The 17,951-nt window shown below is 38.6% G+C and overlaps 1 protein-coding gene across 1 annotated transcript in view; it reads right to left on the bottom strand.

The window, feature by feature from the left end:
• Window positions 1–683: 683 nt before the first annotated feature.
• LOC131346703 (hemicentin-1-like) overlaps window positions 684–17,951 on the bottom strand; it is a 28,474-nt gene continuing 11,206 nt past the window's right edge. Inside the window, exons 6-31 of the mRNA XM_058380278.1 lie at window positions 13,381–13,638; window positions 13,013–13,270; window positions 12,650–12,907; window positions 12,284–12,541; window positions 11,915–12,172; window positions 11,546–11,803; window positions 11,180–11,437; window positions 10,813–11,068; window positions 10,443–10,726; window positions 10,077–10,334; window positions 9,711–9,968; window positions 9,330–9,599; window positions 9,167–9,251; window positions 9,046–9,091; window positions 8,689–8,772; window positions 8,362–8,445; window positions 8,215–8,271; window positions 5,044–5,110; window positions 4,458–4,802; window positions 4,019–4,258; window positions 3,117–3,374; window positions 2,741–3,010; window positions 2,598–2,664; window positions 2,477–2,522; window positions 2,172–2,255; window positions 684–2,072 (exon numbers count right to left, since the gene is read on the bottom strand). Of these exons, the coding sequence (XP_058236261.1) occupies window positions 1,956–2,072; window positions 2,172–2,255; window positions 2,477–2,522; window positions 2,598–2,664; window positions 2,741–3,010; window positions 3,117–3,374; window positions 4,019–4,258; window positions 4,458–4,802; window positions 5,044–5,110; window positions 8,215–8,271; window positions 8,362–8,445; window positions 8,689–8,772; window positions 9,046–9,091; window positions 9,167–9,251; window positions 9,330–9,599; window positions 9,711–9,968; window positions 10,077–10,334; window positions 10,443–10,726; window positions 10,813–11,068; window positions 11,180–11,437; window positions 11,546–11,803; window positions 11,915–12,172; window positions 12,284–12,541; window positions 12,650–12,907; window positions 13,013–13,270; window positions 13,381–13,638 (4,982 nt within the window). The 3' untranslated portion in view covers window positions 684–1,955. The remainder of the gene's footprint in view (window positions 2,073–2,171; window positions 2,256–2,476; window positions 2,523–2,597; window positions 2,665–2,740; window positions 3,011–3,116; window positions 3,375–4,018; window positions 4,259–4,457; window positions 4,803–5,043; window positions 5,111–8,214; window positions 8,272–8,361; window positions 8,446–8,688; window positions 8,773–9,045; window positions 9,092–9,166; window positions 9,252–9,329; window positions 9,600–9,710; window positions 9,969–10,076; window positions 10,335–10,442; window positions 10,727–10,812; window positions 11,069–11,179; window positions 11,438–11,545; window positions 11,804–11,914; window positions 12,173–12,283; window positions 12,542–12,649; window positions 12,908–13,012; window positions 13,271–13,380; window positions 13,639–17,951) is intronic.

The raw sequence follows: 17,951 nt of genomic DNA, 5'->3' as shown, positions 1-17,951 counted from the left end.
GGAACCATACAGTGCTTGTATAAATAACACAGCTTATCTTAGCTCATTTTCACAAGTTAGAAGTAAATTAGAAAAGAAGAAGCAGCTCTGAGGTTTAAAATGTCACAGTGACTGGTAGCCATAAAAGACAGAAATAGAGAGATAGCATGGGATTAGAAAAAGAGAAGTTAGTTTCACATTTACACATTCGGGGATTTCAGGTCAGTAGGTGTAAATATGTTGTAAATGGAAGAATGTATTACAATACATCATTAAAACAATAGCTTCAGTTGTACAACAACAAGCACCTTCTACAACATGGAATGAACAAGTAACAGACTTTTCAATAAATAGAATTCATTGTAATTGATAATGATAGAGAAAATTCTAGTCAGATACAGTTAATGTAGAAGAGAGGCTGAGTAGCTGCTATGCTGTAATAAATTGTCTGATTATCCCATGTTATATCATGACATTACAGTAGGTTAGTGACTGTTTTGTGTCACAGCACCCTTGAGTTTTTTCTAGTTGGAGAAGTTGTAGGTTCATTTCATAGTGTATGTATAAAATACTAATGATTCAAACCCAGAGGCTCCCACCACCGTAACCTCCACCTGAACTCATTATACTGAATCCATGCTAAGGGTTTGTACATCATACTTGACTTTATTGTATAAAAGTACACAATATCAACAGTACACATTTTTGCGGTGTATTAGTTTAACAGATAAAATATAAAATGTAATTATTAAAACCAGGACAATGCAATACTCCTGAAGAGAGGACTGATAAGGAGATAAGAAAAGGGGCTGCAGCGATGGCTTCTGTATTTAACATTAATGAAAAAAAAATAAAGACTTGTGCATATAACAACCGCTCAATACATTATATCAATATCTGCAGTAATAACTGACTATAAACATGACATGACAACTTTAAACATTTCCCATCACACTAGAAGAAACACTTAATGAACATCTTCCACACATCTCCCATCCATGGCCTCCAGTGCATTCAACACAACACAGACAAACTTAAACGATTAATACAGATATATTGCTTAACTCACAGTATTCAGATATAACAGGAGGAAAGGGGAATAAAATAAACAAATTGTTAAGTGCAAGTTAACTCATAACATGGGAAAAGCATCAGAAACTTTAAAATATCAGCATAGTAACCATTTTGCATAAATGTTGGGCTATCGCGCTAACCGTGAAGCACCAATTGCTACTCTTGTGCTTAAGCATGCTGACCTCATGGCACGCCATTAATTTAGTAAAATGAACTGCTTGTAACACATGGGACGCTTTAATATCTCATTGAACCGTGTTTATATCCAAGCGAAAGTGTGTTTTGTGCATTTGTTTCTAGATCAATTAAAAGATAAGAGAATGCACTGCAGTGATGGCTTCCTCGACTTTATTGTATTTAACATGAATGAGGCACATCACATGTGCTCCACCAATCAAGGTGTGTGATGACGTCATGACTCAGGTCCAAACAAACGTAAGTCATTTTAAAAGGTACAGTATACACAGTATAATACACTTTTCTTAGAAAAAACACAAATAATCAATCAAACAAATCACAACAGAAACCTTTAGTACACGTGTAAAAAAATATGAACGAAAACCACAAGCAGTCACGTATAATATAATGTTCATAAGTAGTTTTAAATTCAGTATTGATCCACAGCTAAAAAACGGAATTATTCTAGCATCCGTTCTCTCTCTCTCTCTCTCTCTCTCTCTCTCTCAACATAGTGTCAATGTTGACGATCTGTTATTTTTTTGCAGTCCAGAAAAAGGAAACCATGAAAAATGTGGAAATACTGAACAAACACACACAATATTATAGAAGTTTCAAACGTGTTTTTTCCTCCTAAAGCTGATGTTGTCGTAGATCATGTAGTAATATCCTACTAACATTAAATCAATGTGGCTTTAACAGCTCTAAATAAAATATTTTAGGCTTTAAAGCTTCCTTCGGCCTGGTACTATATTCAGTGATGAACAAATGGAAGCGCTCACTGGATCATTTTCGTAATCATGAGAGATGGACTGAGAATCAGGAAGGTTCGGGTGAACCGTCTGTGTGAGAGAAAGAGAAATAAATCATGTGTTCATCATTCTTAGTGATTCTTTTCAGATCTGAATGTCTGAGTGAAGTGTGTCTCTGAATACACTTACTGTAAGCGTGTCGTACACGTCACTGGACCTGGTCTGAAGATCAAGAGCTGTGTACGTGTCATCAGTAGGACTGCAGGAAACGTTCTGTGTGAAGATTATAAAGAATGTGTTTGGTGTTTTGAGGAATTCCTCAATATCTATCCATTTACTACTATAACTATGTTTAGTGATGAAAAGTGCCTAGAGTCTGCTGTTTCCTCATGTTCATTAGGATCTGGGTCTAGTGTTGATTATCTGTTGTGATGTTTTGCAGGTAAGCATGAGCAGAAGTCACACTGTCCAATGTCCAGTTACAGTCCACTTACCTGACGAGACTCTGCATTATCACCTGACCTTCCTGTTCTCTTTCTCCTAAAAATGAACAATAATTAGATGGTTCATGCTGCAGATATTTTACACAAGTTGATGAAAAATACACATGCTTACCTTATACATAAACATCCACATCCAATAATGACTCCAGGAAATATATACAGTACTACACTCCTGCTCCCTGTGTACAGATAAATATTAATCAGCTGTAACTCTTTACCTTTATCAATGCTAAAACAGGTTATTATTTATAATACCTGTAACAGAATTTAAAGTGAGAGGCACTGCAGGAGATCTCTGACTCCCGTATCTATTCTGAGCCACACAGTAAAACCCTCCACTGCTGCTGGAGGTCAAGGTGAAGCTGTAACTCTGTCCAGATCCTACAGGTGAGCTTTCATTCACCTTATACCAGGTGTAGTTCTGTACAGGTGGGTTAGCATCACTGCTGCAGGTCAGAGTCACTGAACTGCCCTCCACTATCTCACCAGAGGAGTTGATGGACACTGAGACACTCTTTGGAGGATCTTAAACAGACAAGAAGGTAAGGATACAAAAACACTTCATTATTTTTCAGGTTATTGAGGGTAAAGAAGTTATATCATGAAATGTAGTGAACTATGTTTAACTCACACAGGACATTCAGAGACACAGCAGCAGATGTCTGATCTCCGTGTTTATTCTCAGCCCTGCATGTGTAATCTCCACTGTCCTCAGATCTGATCCTGTTTATTCTGTAGGTGTTTCCTGTTCTTATAGAGGATCTTCCCTTATACCAGGTGTAGCTCTGTACAGGTGGGTTAGCATCACTGCTGCAGGTCAGAGTCACTGAACTGCCCTCCACTATCACACCAGAGGGACTGATGGACACTGAGACTCTCTTTGGAGGATCTAGAGATAGAACCACAAACTGCACACTATGAAGATTTTCCTCTATTTCTCTCTCTCTTTTTTACAGACAGATTATAAAAGCCATCATTACTTAATGTTTTACTGAATTGTCACATTTATTTATGTAAAATAAACAGATGTAAAATTACAGAAAATGTCATAAAATCAGTGTTAAATGTATTTATTAATTTTAATTAATTATATGTTCTTTTGCTGATGTTAGTGAAATGCTTATTACAGTAAATTAGTATGTTTGCTAATATACAGGTGTGTATTAAAGTTGACAGTTTGAGCGTTCTAGTGTTAAAGTATGCTAGTGTTTGTGTATGCAACAATGCTAGGTTGCTAGTATGCTAATATCCAAATATTCTAGTCAGTTAGTATGCAGCTATGCTAACATGCGTGCATGCTAATATCCTTATATTCTAATGTACAACTCTGATCAGAAAGTATCCAGTGAAACTTCATATCAGCTGATGAACTGTTGTGTTCAGAACAATAATTTAGAGCCATGTCATAACATATGTACTTGTATTACTGATTGTTACTGTTTCATTACTGATGGGATTCATTTTACATGTGGATTCAGCATGAACTTTTAGTGTTGTTAGTTTTAATGAGTGAATGAATCAATCTGTACTTACATTGTACATTAAGAGTGACAGCAGGGGAGAGATAACTTTGTCCCTGTACAGAACAGCTGTATCTGCCTGCATCCCTCTGACTGACTGATGGCAGACGGAGCGGGTTCGAGGAGGAGAAATAATGTCCATCTTTGTACCAGGTGAATGTTGGAGTCTCAGTCAGACTGCAGGTGGTTTTACATGTGAGAGTAACTTCATCTCCTTCAACAACTGTATCAGGAATCATCTCCACCTGAAACTCTGTGAATGAGAGGAAAGAAGGAAAACTTGAAGTTTTATGCTCTTTAACTTCGAGCCTAAAGCTAATGTTAACAATAACAGGTTTCGTACTGAAAATCAATACATTTTTAGGTATTTCTATAGGTATTATACATGTTTCATTCGGCACATCTATATATCACCAGTAGAGTGTGTTATTATTTCAGCTGATGTGGCTTACTGGTGACAAAAAGTTCAACTCCATCTTGACCCTGATACTTTTCTTCAGGGTTTGTTAGAAATGTGAAGTAGTATTTTCCTCGGTCCTGTTCTCTCACATTACTCAGTCTGAGACTGCAGTTATTCAGGTTGTCTCTGAGGTACTGAACCCTGTCTCTGTAGTTTGGGTCTGAAGACAGATCAGGAGGCTCTTTATCTGTAACTATCTCTCTGCTCCAGAAAGCTCTCTGAACTGTGTAACCAGATGGATATGTGTATGGGCAGCCCATGGTCACTGTAGATCCCTTTACAGCACAGATGGAGCTCGGTGTATAAGTTACACTCCACCCTGACTGGGAGACAACTCCTGCAACACAGAATACAGAAATGTACTGATAATGCATCTACAGGTCTCAGACAGTGAGAAAGCCCGCATAAACTCTACACTAAAAAAATCTCAGTTCATTTATAATGAAAAGCACACAGTGAGAAGATCCACAGGTCATGCAGCTCAGAGAGAGAGACTGAATTAACATTAGTAGCATTAAGCACAATGTTAGAGAACTATATTTATGAATAATAAATCAGTACTTTTGTAAATGACTCACTTGAAACCATGAACAGAAACAGCAGAGGAAGGGGAGGAGTCAATCTGAGTGACATCTTCAGTGTTGCCTAATAATCATCATCACGGGTAGAAAAACACTGTTCAGGTTTAATGTCCTAAAAAAGGCAGTTCATTCATAATAATTCATAAAAGCAAAGTGCTGTGGGTTTACACCTACAGATAGATTTACTGTTCATTACAGCTGTGTCCTTTACACTACAGTTCAGTGTGTGAGGAGGAAGGACACTGAGTAAAAAATCCTCTTTCAGTCCATTAAATCTTTAAATCCTCTCTTTAATATGTGATACAATAGGGATATAAATATGAATCATTTGGGGGAACTGGACAAATTGATTCCCCAAATGTGAACAAATTATATTATTTTTACACAATAATTTGAATAACCTATATATGTTATATATGTAACCTAATAATGTTTTGCCATTTTATTTGATCTACATTTATTTGAATACATTGAAATCATTACCCTGTGCCTGGTGTTTAGATACTGTATGTGCACTTCCACTGAGTAGTGGATGAACAGACTCAAAGCTCACAAAACCTGATTCACTTAAAGAAATACTTAAATCAAATCAGTAAAATGTGATAAAATACATATAGATCTTGTGGCCAAAAAGAGGAATACATTAATGAAACAACAGGAAAAAATGGACATAGGGACCAAATTCATTTAACTTATATACACAATGTTTTTAATAGAAAAGACTCAAAATGTCAACTTACACATGACTTATAAAGAAAGCAGAGTTTAAGTTCAGGTCATAAAAAATAGTTCAATTATAAAATTCAAACAGAATAATTTCTTTAAAAAAACCCTTCTGACCTCATTAAGAGATGATTATCTCCTTCATCCAGAAAATAAATAAATAAATAACAGGAGCAGCTCTGAGGGTTTAAACTGTTAAACTGTCCAACATCAGATGTGTTTCTGGTTAATGTTTCTTCCTCTTTCTTTGCCGAGTAAGTCCTTACTTCCTGAAAAGCTTTCGAAACACCCCCAGACAGCTACAATTAGAATCCTACTACTGGTGACTTAATTTCTTCTTAACTACATGTTCCACTTCAATTCAGAATATTTCTGCATGTACACAATGGAAATATACATGAAAAATGGTTTCATTGTCACTATTACAGAATTTTCAAGAGTAATCAATGTTCAGTTTAAAAGGCTCTGGCACATGTTTTACTAGATGAATTATATGGATTATTTTAAAAGAAACTGATTTTATTTAGTTCTTGATGTAAAATTAACTCTAACATTTGTGTTGCTTCATGACGGCATTTCCTGTGTGAAATAATTAGGAGGAAAGAGGAATGAGTTACTCTGAAATGTAATGCTTTTTACCTCTTGTGTGTTTTAAGATATAAACTACGTACAGTAGTAAATTATATACTATGTTCAGTATGTCATTATAGCGTAGGTAGGAGTTATAAAGCTGTTGTGGTCAACTAATTCTATCATTTCGGTAACAGATAACTGGTAGACAGGTCAATTGTTAAAAAGCATCATGTTATTAGCCCACCTGATCTGGTAAAAAATAACAATAATAAACAATTAAAAATGTTAATTTCCAAAATAAGAATGTTTTAAAGAGTCCATGTGATGAACACTACATAGCAAACAAGAAAGTTCCACAACATTAAATGTAACTCTAAACTGACAAAATGTACAACCTGTTCAACTTTCAGCTTCATAAACAAATGGATTGTCAGAGGAAAGTAATGCAATAATTTGAAACACTGTCTTTTTATATATATATATATATATATATATATATATATATATATATATATATATATATATATATATATATTTAACGAAGATAAAATATAGTATAAATAACTAACATTTTCACTTAAAAATATGGCAGCATCTTTCCCAACATTTACTTACAGACAAACACTCATATACAGGTTTGGTTTAATGACGAAACTTTAACTTAATGTTTATGTGCATAGAATAAATTTTGATAATTTAGTGTACAATTCAAGATAAATAAACACACACCTGCTCAAACTACACTTGTTCTGTTGAGTTAGTGCTATATTTGAGTATTCATAAATATAATAATTCATCAATAATAATTCACCACCAGGCCAATTTTGGTGTCAAGGACAGCTATCTTAATACTGAGCTGGTTTCCCAATTCACAGCCTGTGTCAAACAGATGGATTCTCCCATCACTCTCAATGTCTTGGACAGGAGATTCATCATCCCGTTGCTCCTGGACCTCTCAGACAGGTACCATGAGGATCTACATCTTAATCTCATTTGTTTCAATGGAGTGATGTCGGGACACTCATGGTTAAAAACCCCACATTGATTGGTCAAGCCAGGCAACATAACCAATTGCAGATCAATTTTCCGGTCTACTAAGCTACGATTGCTGGGCCCCTGAGCAAGGCCCTCAACCATTAATTGCTCAGTTGTATTAAATGAGAAAAATTGTATGTCTGCCAAATGCCAGAAATGTAAATGACAAGTGATTGATTGATTGATTGGTTGATTGAATGATTGTGCACTTGAGGGGAAAAAATGAAGAAAAAGTAGTAAGCATAAAATACAGAAATAAAGAGACTAAAAATTAAAAAAAAAAAAAGGAGAGTTAGTTTGATATTCACACTTTAAGGTATTTCTGGTCAGTAGCTTCAAATGTGCTGTGAATGTGACATCAAAACTCCCCACCACCCTAACCTCCACCCCTTTCTGCCCCACAGCAAATTCATAACATGATGCATAAACCATTCTGATAATCTGTAATCATACTTAAATTTATTGTGTAAAATATAGAAAACTTTTTTGTACAGTACAATATAATCAGGTAAATATAGAATGTAATTAATAAAACAAGACAAACACTTATAGAATACATGTAGAAAAAGAATCCATCATATCCACATGTAGTCACATAAAATATAATGTTCATAAATAGAAAGCTCTCACTCTCACTTCAAAGACTGAAGTCAGTATTGATATTCCGGATGTACAGGTTTTTTTCTTGCAATCACAAAATTACAGAAGTTGTTTTCCAAGATTATGTAGCAGTAGCATACTAGCATTACATCACAGTGGCTGTATTATTATTTTTTCTTATTGCTGGTGCTATATTCAGTGATAACAGCAAAGTGTTTAACAAATGGAAGCACTCACTGGATCATTTTCGTAATCATGAGAGATGGACTGAGAATCAGGAAGGTTCGGGTGAACCTGTGTGAGAGAAAGAGAAATAAATCATGTGTTCATTATTCTTAGTGATTCTTTTCAGATCTGAATGTCTGAAAGACTGAATACACTTACTGCAAGTGTGTTGTACACGTCGTTGGACCTGGTCCGAAGATCAAGAGCTGTGTACGTGTCATCAGTAGGACTGCAGGAAACGTTCTGTGTGTAGATTATAAAGAATGTGTTTGGTGTTTTGAGGAATTTCTCAATATCTATCCATTTACTACTATAACTATGTTTAGTGATGAAAAGTGCCTAGAGTCTGCTGTTTCCTCGTGTTCATTATGATCTGGGTCTAGTGTTGATTATCTGTTGTGATGTTTTGCAGGTAAGCATCATCATTCTTAGTGATTCTTTTCAGATCTGAATGTCTGAGTGAAGTGTGTCTCTGAATACACTTACTGTAAGCGTGTCGTACACGTCACTGGACCTGGTCCGAAGATCAAGAGCCGTGTACCTGTCATCAGTAGGACTGCAGGAAAGGTTCTGTGTGTAGATTATAAAGAATGTGTTTGGTGTTTGGACGAATTCCTCCAAAGCGAGACATTTACTAGTATAACTATGTTTAGTGATGAACAGCCTAGAGTCTGCTATTTCCTCGTGTTCATTATGATCTGGGACTAGGGTTGATTATCTCTATCTTTTGTGCTGTTTTGTAAGCATGAGGGTTTTATGATGCAGTGCTAAGTGGTTATCAAAAACAAAATTACTACTGAAGCAGAAGTCACACTGTCCAATGTCCAGTTACAGTCCACTTACCTGACGAGACTCTGCATTATCACCTGAACCTCCTGTTCTCTTTCTCCTAAAAATGAACAATAATTAGATGGTTCATGCTGCAGATATTTTACACAAGTTGATGAAAAATACACATGCTTACCTTATACATAAAACAGCAACAATGACAAGTAAACATCCACATCCCACAATGACTCCAAGAACTACATACAGTACTACACTCCTCCCTGTGTACAGATAAATATTAATCAGCTGTAACTCTTTTACCTTTATCAATGCGGAAAAAAGGTTATTATTTATAATACCTGTAACAGAATTTAAAGTGAGAGGCCCTGCAGGAGATCTCTGACTCCCGTATTTATTCTGAGCCACACAGTAAAACCCTCCACTGCTGCTGGAGGTCAAGGTGAAGCTGTAACTCTGTCCAGATCCTACAGGTGAGCTTTCATTCACCTTATACCAGGTGTAGCTCTGTACAGGTGGGTTAGCATCACTGCTGCAGGTCAGAGTCACTGAACTGCCCTCCACTATCTCACCAGAGGGACTGATGGACACTGAGACATTCTTAGGAGGATCTAAAACAGACAAGAAGGTAAGGATACAAAGGAAATACTTCAGTATGTTTCAGGTTACTGAGTATAAAGAAGTTATATATCATGGACCATATTGAATCATCATTAACTCACACAGGACATTCAGAGACACAGCAGTAGATGACTGATCTCCGTGTTTATTCTCAGCCCTGCATGTGTAATCTCCACTGTCCTCAGATCTGATCCTGTTTATTCTGTAGGTGTTTCCTGTTCTTATAGAGGATCTTCCCTTATACCAGGTGTAGCTCTGTACAGGTGGGTTAGCATCACTGCTGCAGGTCATAGTCACTGAACTGCCCTCCACTATCACACCAGAGGGACTGATGGACACTGAGACACTCTTTGGAGGATCTAAAACAGACCGCAAGTTAAGGATACAAAGGAAACCCTCATTATTTTTCAGGTTACTGACGATAAGAAAGTTATATCATGGATCGAAGTGAATTATCATTAACTCACACAGGACATTCAGAGACACAGCAGTAGATGACTGATCTCCGTGTTTATTCTCAGCCCTGCATGTGTAATCTCCACTGTCCTCAGATCTGATCCTGTTCATTCTGTAGGTGTTTCCTGTTCTTATAGAGGATCTTCCCTTATACCAGGTGTAGTTCTGTACAGGTGGGTTAGCATCACTGCTGCAGGTCAGAGTCACTGAACTGCCCTCCACTATCACACCAGAGGGACTGATGGACACTGAGACTCTCTTTGGAGGATCTAAAACAGACAAAAGGAAAGGATACAAAGGGAACATATCATTATTTTTCAGGTTACTGAGGGTAACAATGTCTTATCGTGGACTAACCTGAATCATCATTAACTCACACAGGACATTCAGAGACACAGCAGCAGATGACTGATCTCCAAGTTCATTCTCAGCCCTGCATGTGTAATCTCCACTGTCCTCAGATCTGATCCTGTTTATTCTGTAGGTGTTTCCTGTTCTTATAGAGGATTTTCCCTTATACCAGGTGTAGTTCTGTACAGGTGGGTTAGCATCACTGCTGCAGGTCAGAGTCACTGAACTGCCCTCCACTATCTCACCAGAGGGACTGATGGACACTGAGACACTCTTTGGAGGATCTAAAACAGACAAGATAATAATGATACTAAGGAAACACATCGTTATTTTTTAAGGTTACTGATCATAAGGAAGTTTTATTATGGACCTTAGTGAATCTTCATTAACTCACACAGGACATTCAGAGACACAGCAGTAGATGACTGATCTCCATGTTCATTCTCAGCCCTGCATGTGTAATCTCCACTGTCCTCAGATCTGATCCTGTTTATTCTGTAGGTGTTTCCTGTACTTATAAAGTATCTTCCCTTATACCACATATAGCTCTGTACAGGTGGGTTAGCATCACTGCTGCAGGTCAGAGTCACTGAACTGCCCTCCACTATCTCACCAGAGGGACTGATGGACACTGAGACATTCTTTGGAGGATCTAAAACAGACAAGAAGGTAAATATACAAAGGAAATACTTCAGTATGTTTCAGGTTACTGAGTATAAAGAAGTTATATATCATGGACCATATTGAATCATCATTAACTCACACTGGACATTCAGAGACACAGCAGTAGATGACTGATCTCCGTGTTTATTCTCAGCCCTGCATGTGTAATCTCCACTGTCCTCAGATCTGATCCTGTTTATTCTGTAGGTGTTTCCTGTTCTTATAGAGGATCTTCCCTTATACCAGGTGTAGCTCTGTACAGGTGGGTTAGCATCACTGCTGCAGGTCATAGTCACTGAACTGCCCTCCACTATCACACCAGAGGGACTGATGGACACTGAGACACTCTTTGGAGGATCTAAAACAGACCGCAAGTTAAGGATACAAAGGAAACCCTCATTATTTTTCAGGTTACTGACGATAAGAAAGTTATATCATGGATCGAAGTGAATTATCATTAACTCACACAGGACATTCAGAGACACAGCAGTAGATGACTGATCTCCGTGTTTATTCTCAGCCCTGCATGTGTAATCTCCACTGTCCTCAGATCTGATCCTGTTCATTCTGTAGGTGTTTCCTGTTCTTATAGAGGATCTTCCCTTATACCAGGTGTAGCTCTGTACAGGTGGGTTAGCATCACTGCTGCAGGTCAGAGTCACTGAACTGCCCTCCACTATCACACCAGAGGGACTGATGGACACTGAGACATTCTTAGGAGGATCTAAAACAGACAAGAAGGTAAATATACAAAGGAAATACTTCAGTATGTTTCAGGTTACTGAGTATAAAGAAGTTATATATCATGGACCATATTGAATCATCATTAACTCACACAGGACATTCAGAGACACAGCAGTAGATGACTGATCTCCGTGTTTATTCTCAGCCCTGCATGTGTAATCTCCACTGTCCTCAGATCTGATCCTGTTCATTCTGTAGGTGTTTCCTGTACTTATAAAGTATCTTCCCTTATACCACATATAGCTCTGTACAGGTGGGTTAGCATCACTGCTGCAGGTCAGAGTCACTGAACTGCCCTCCACTATCTCACCAGAGGGACTGATGGACACTGAGACATTCTTAGGAGGATCTAAAACAGACAAGAAGGTAAATATACAAAGGAAATACTTCAGTATGTTTCAGGTTACTGAGTATAAAGAAGTTATATATCATGGACCATATTGAATCATCATTAACTCACACTGGACATTCAGAGACACAGCAGTAGATGTCTGATCTCCGTGTTTATTCTCAGCCCTGCATGTGTAATCTCCACTGTCCTCAGATCTGATCCTGTTTATTCTGTAGGTGTTTCCTGTTCTTATAGAGGATCTTCCCTTATACCAGGTGTAGCTCTGTACAGGTGGGTTAGCATCACTGCTGCAGGTCAGAGTCACTGAACTGCCCTCCACTATCACACCAGAGGGACTGATGGACACTGAGACACTCTTTGGAGGATCTAAAACAGACCGCAAGTTAAGGATACAAAGGAAACCCTCATTATTTTTCAGGTTACTGACGATAAGAAAGTTATATCATGGATCGAAGTGAATTATCATTAACTCACACAGGACATTCAGAGACACAGCAGTAGATGACTGATCTCCGTGTTTATTCTCAGCCCTGCATGTGTAATCTCCACTGTCCTCAGATCTGATCCTGTTCATTCTGTAGGTGTTTCCTGTTCTTATGGAGGATTTTCCCTTATACCAGGTGTAGCTCTGTACAGGTGGGTTAGCATCACTGCTGCAGGTCAGAGTCACTGAACTGCCCTCCACTATCACACCAGAGGGACTGATGGACACTGAGACTCTCTTTGGAGGATCTAAAACAGACAAAAGGAAAGGATACAAAGGGAACATATTATTTTTCAGGTTACTGAGGGTAACAATGTCTTATCATGGACTAACATGAATCATCATTAACTCACACTGGACATTCAGAGACACAGCAGCAGATGACTGATCTCCAAGTTCATTCTCAGCCCTGCATGTGTAATCTCCACTGTCCTCAGATCTGATCCTGTTTATTCTGTAGGTGTTTCCTGTTCTTATAGAGGATCTTCCCTTATACCAGGTGTAGCTCTGTACAGGTGGGTTAGCATCACTGCTGCAGGTCAGAGTCACTGAACTGCCCTCCACTATCTCACCAGAGGGACTGATGGACACTGAGACACTCTTTGGAGGATCTAAAACAGACAAGATAATAATGATACTAAGGAAACACATCGTTATTTTTTAAGGTTACTGATCATAAGGAAGTTTTATTATGGACCATAGTGAATCTTCATTAACTCACACAGGACATTCAGAGACACAGCAGTAGATGACTGATCTCCATGTTCATTCTCAGCCCTGCATGTGTAATCTCCATTGTCCTCAGATCTGATCCTGTTCATTCTGTAGGTGTTTCCTGTTCTTATAGAGTATCTTCCCTTATACCAGGTGTAGCTCTGTACAGGTGGGTTAGCATCACTGCTGCAGGTCAGAGTCACTGAACTGCCCTCCACAATCTCAGCAGAGGAGCTGATGGACACTAAGACACTTTTTGGAGGATCTAAAACAGACAAGATAATAATGATATGAAGGAACCACTTCATTATTTCTCAGCTGCTGGGGCGCAGCCCCTTAAAGTTAGCAAGAGAAGACTGCTACTTTAACACGTTAACCATAATTATATATTTTAATAACAAAGAAATCACTTAGTCATACTATTCCATTGTTAAACATATTATTATTTATTTAAAATAAAAAAATCAAAACTGTATAGTCCATATGTGTGTGTGGGGCGCCGGACAAACGAGTGCGTATGTAGGTCTGTAAAGTTTTGAAAAGCATGTGACTTGAGGCTGAGCTCTGATTGGCTTGTTTCAAATTGTCCACCACTCTGCGCCCCGAACCCGCCCCCCTTTTGTTGTTAGCAAATCAATATTGTTTTTATATATTTGGCCTCATGTGATTCTCAATGAGTCTCATTACCGCTCAGCAGATTGTCAGTTAATGGGCTGGTACTGATTAATGTGGAAGCAAGTGAAATATCTCCAGAAATTGGCAAGCTGGAAAAATGGGGAGCAAAATTTCTTTTCAAATAGTGCCAGTGTTCTGTGATTAGGCAACTTTCCAGTGTCTATGTCTGTATTTTTTAAATGATTACCTTCATTACTTCATTACTGATAATAAACCCACATTGAACTTAAATTCACATTTAATAGCACATTTATTACATGCTTTAACACTTGACTTTAACAGTAACATTTTCAATATTTTTATCTTAGCAGTAATGATACATAATCACCTGATAAATGACTATTTACTGTCCTAAACTACTAATAGTTTGATTTTAAGTTTGTTTGCTGCCCCCAACACCAAAATGTTTCAGCACCAGCCGCCACTGATTGTCTGTATTAATGTGGTTACTGTCACAAAATAAACCCTATTATATTGATACAAAATACACCAAATCACCCTGTCAGCGTTAACTTTTTGATAGTGACCAGCTTATTGTACTTTGTCTTTTATCAAATGCTGACTGAACATTCAACTGAAATCAACCACAACCAACACAAACCTGAGAAACATATTAATCCATACATAAAGGTTACCTAGCAGCTCTTTGTTTGTTGTCTGTCTTCCCACACTTGATAACGTACTAATGTGCACTTCCCAACACATTTCATCCCAAGTCTGCCATGGCATTGACGTTTCTCTCTGCACTCCTTTGAATCGTCAGCAGAAACTAAAAACTGATTGGCCTCAACACAAACCATTCGCAAGACACGCCATGCCCTCCCATAATGGACCAAATACTGAAATAACTGCTCAAGACCAGCCTCCTACTACAGGCGGTGACCCAGGAGCTGGCCAAAAGCCTCCAAATTGTGACAACAGAACTGATGGCTCTTCAGAAGATCCTTCACTCTGCCACCCCTCCTCTTCCTGACCCTTGCCGTGAAACTCAGCGCTATCTCACCAAAATGACCACTGATGACATTTTCATTTACATTTCTGGCATTTGGTAGACGCTCTGATCCAAAACAACATACAAGAGTGTTTTGAAGTCTCTATCAATAAATACACCTCCTCATTAAATAAATAACACCTCCCTCTGGAACTGGATCCTGGATTTCCTGACTGGCGGACCTCAGTCAGTCAGGATCAGGAACAACATCTCCAGCACCACCACACTGAGTGCTGGAGCTCCTCAGGGCTGCATTCTCAGTCCACTGCTGTGTGAATTTCCTTTTGGGATGAATAAAGTATCTATCTATCTATCTATCTATCTATCTATCTATCTATCTATCTATCTATCTATCTATCTATCTATCTATCTATCTATCTCTTCATTTTGCTGACTCACAACTGTGCTGCAGTGCACAGCTCAAATCACATCATCAAGTTCGCTGATGACACGACCATGGTGGGTCTGATCAGCAAGAACAACAAGCCTGGCACTCTCTGGTCATTCTCTGTACTTTATGTTGTATGTTTAGCTTTAAAAATTCTTTTCACCTTAAATGTAGCAGTTTAAAACTTAATTTAATTTAGATTTGATTTATAGTTAACGTTGTTTCATTTCACTGTGTACTGCATCAGCTATATATGGTTGAAATGACAAAAAAGCTTCTTTGACTTTGACATTGACTTAGGATACCATCAGCCTAAAATTTGCTGGAAATTACATGGCCCTCAAACAAGAGATCCTGACCCACTGCACCCATTCAAACGTCAGTGCAGCATCTGAGTACCATCACTGTGAGTTGAACCCGCAAACCCAAATGGATGGTCTCATGCAAATTACCAAGTGGTGGGCTATGGGTTTCCACCACCCCAGAGAGATATTTGAGGAACTATAATGGCTTGCCACCCTCAAAATCAGCAGGGGTGAGGTTTCCCAAGGGCTTCTATGAGCATTGGCCTTCCCTTTGCTTGAGTTGGAACACCATAGGGAGAGGAGGCAAAAGGACCCTTACCCTGTCCAGGAACTCATCCAAGATGAGAGCCCATGCTGACTGTGTCTGACCCTAAAATAAACAAACCCTGGTTAGCAGGTTGCACCATGCACACCACAGTGCCACCTAGAGCCCCCTCTGTTACTGTAGAAAAAGGGAGCTCTGTGACAATAGCTCAGACATTGGTGTTGGGCCACACAGTAGTCATGGTGGGGATTCTTACATTCATGTGATGTCCCTACCACACAGGTAAAGAACAAGGTCAGTCCTTGTTGGGCTAATCCCCAACCTTCCTGTCCCACTGCTCTTGGGTCAAGACTGGGCAGGATTCCCCACCAGCACCAGCCTGCCTTAAGACTCAATGCCACTGAAGGACAATGGCATCATGACCACAGAAGCTCTGCATTGCTTGGAGAGAATGAGTTGCCCAACAGACAGCGCCTGAAAGGACAGTGCCATTTCAGCACCCACAATGTTGTGGAAAGCCAAAGAGCACATGACTGTGGGGGAAAGTGCACCAAAACTATGGCAGCCAATCAGAGCGTTGACTGCAACCATTCACCCTCTTTGAGGAAGAGGAAAAGCAAGTGGAGTGCAGCACTTTGGAGAAGGTAAGGGATTGTTCAGCTCACAAAGGGGTTGTTCCTTTACAGAAGTGCCAAGGGATTTGGACAAAGACAATGCTCCCGGCTTGCGCTGCCGCCCGCCAGCCTACTGGGTCCTATATCATCACACTGCCTCACCACTGAGCACTGCACCTTGATGACCAAGATAAAGGCCCTCTTTGTTCTTGACTATTTTCTCCACTCTCCCAAAGACTTGTTTATGCACTGCATTTTTGTTAATAAAACAAGAACATTCTAATCAATGCTTTGGTGACTGTCCTCGCAGCATGAGTTGATATAATATGGACTTGTATTACTGATTGTTACTGTTTCACTGATAGGATTCATTTTACATGTGGATTCAGCATGAACTTTTAGTGTTGCTAGTTTTATGAGTGAGTGAATCAATCTCTACTTACATTCTACATTAAGACTGACATCACAGGAGCGATAAGGTCTTTCTGGTACAGAACAGCTGTATCTGCCTGCATCCCTCTGACTGACTGATGCCAGTCGGAGCGGGTAAGGGGAGGAGATGAAGGGAAAATAATGTCCATCTTTGTACCAGCTGAATGTTGTAGTGTAAGTCAGACTGCAGGTGGTTTTACATGTGAGAGTAACGTCATCTCCCTCAACAACTCTGTGAGGAATCATCTCTACCCAGGGTTCTGTGAATGACAGGAAAGAAGGAAAACATGCAGTGAAGCCTGTGGTCTCTTCTATTGTTTTTGAAATCACATTATTTATCCTTGGGATATTAAACCTACTGCATATTTACTAGCAGAAATTAGCTAGGTGGAGACATGACTAATGTTTATGTTATTTAATTGTGCTAAACAAAAAACACAATGTATGTTTTATTTTAACATACATTTTTAAATAAATTATTATGTACAATATTACTGACCAGAAAATCTTTTTTTTTTCTTTCTTTTTTTTTGAATTCAATTAAACTCAATTTCAATTCAATTTAATTCATTTGTATATACCTTTCCTCATTAATAATGCCACCCACCTGTATGCAGTCACGTATAAAGTTATAATGTTATAATAGTCTATAATATATGTTCATAAAAAATCAATAAATTAACAGTAAAGTGTGTTATCTGTAACTAACTGTCTGCTCCAGAAAGCTCTCTGAACTGTGTAACCAGCTGGATATGTGTATGTGCAGCCCATGATCACTGTAGATCCCTTTAGAGCATACATGTAGATTGGTGTATAATACGCACCCCACCATGGCTGGGAGACAACTCCTGCAACACAGAATACAGAAATGTGCTGATAATGCATGTACGGGTCTCAGACAGTGAAAA

Source organism: Hemibagrus wyckioides, linkage group LG26, assembly GCF_019097595.1.
Source record: "Hemibagrus wyckioides isolate EC202008001 linkage group LG26, SWU_Hwy_1.0, whole genome shotgun sequence".
Lineage (NCBI taxonomy): Eukaryota > Metazoa > Chordata > Actinopteri > Siluriformes > Bagridae > Hemibagrus > Hemibagrus wyckioides.
Note: the sequence above shows the minus strand (reverse complement) of the source record. Positions and strands in the feature narration are given on the sequence as shown.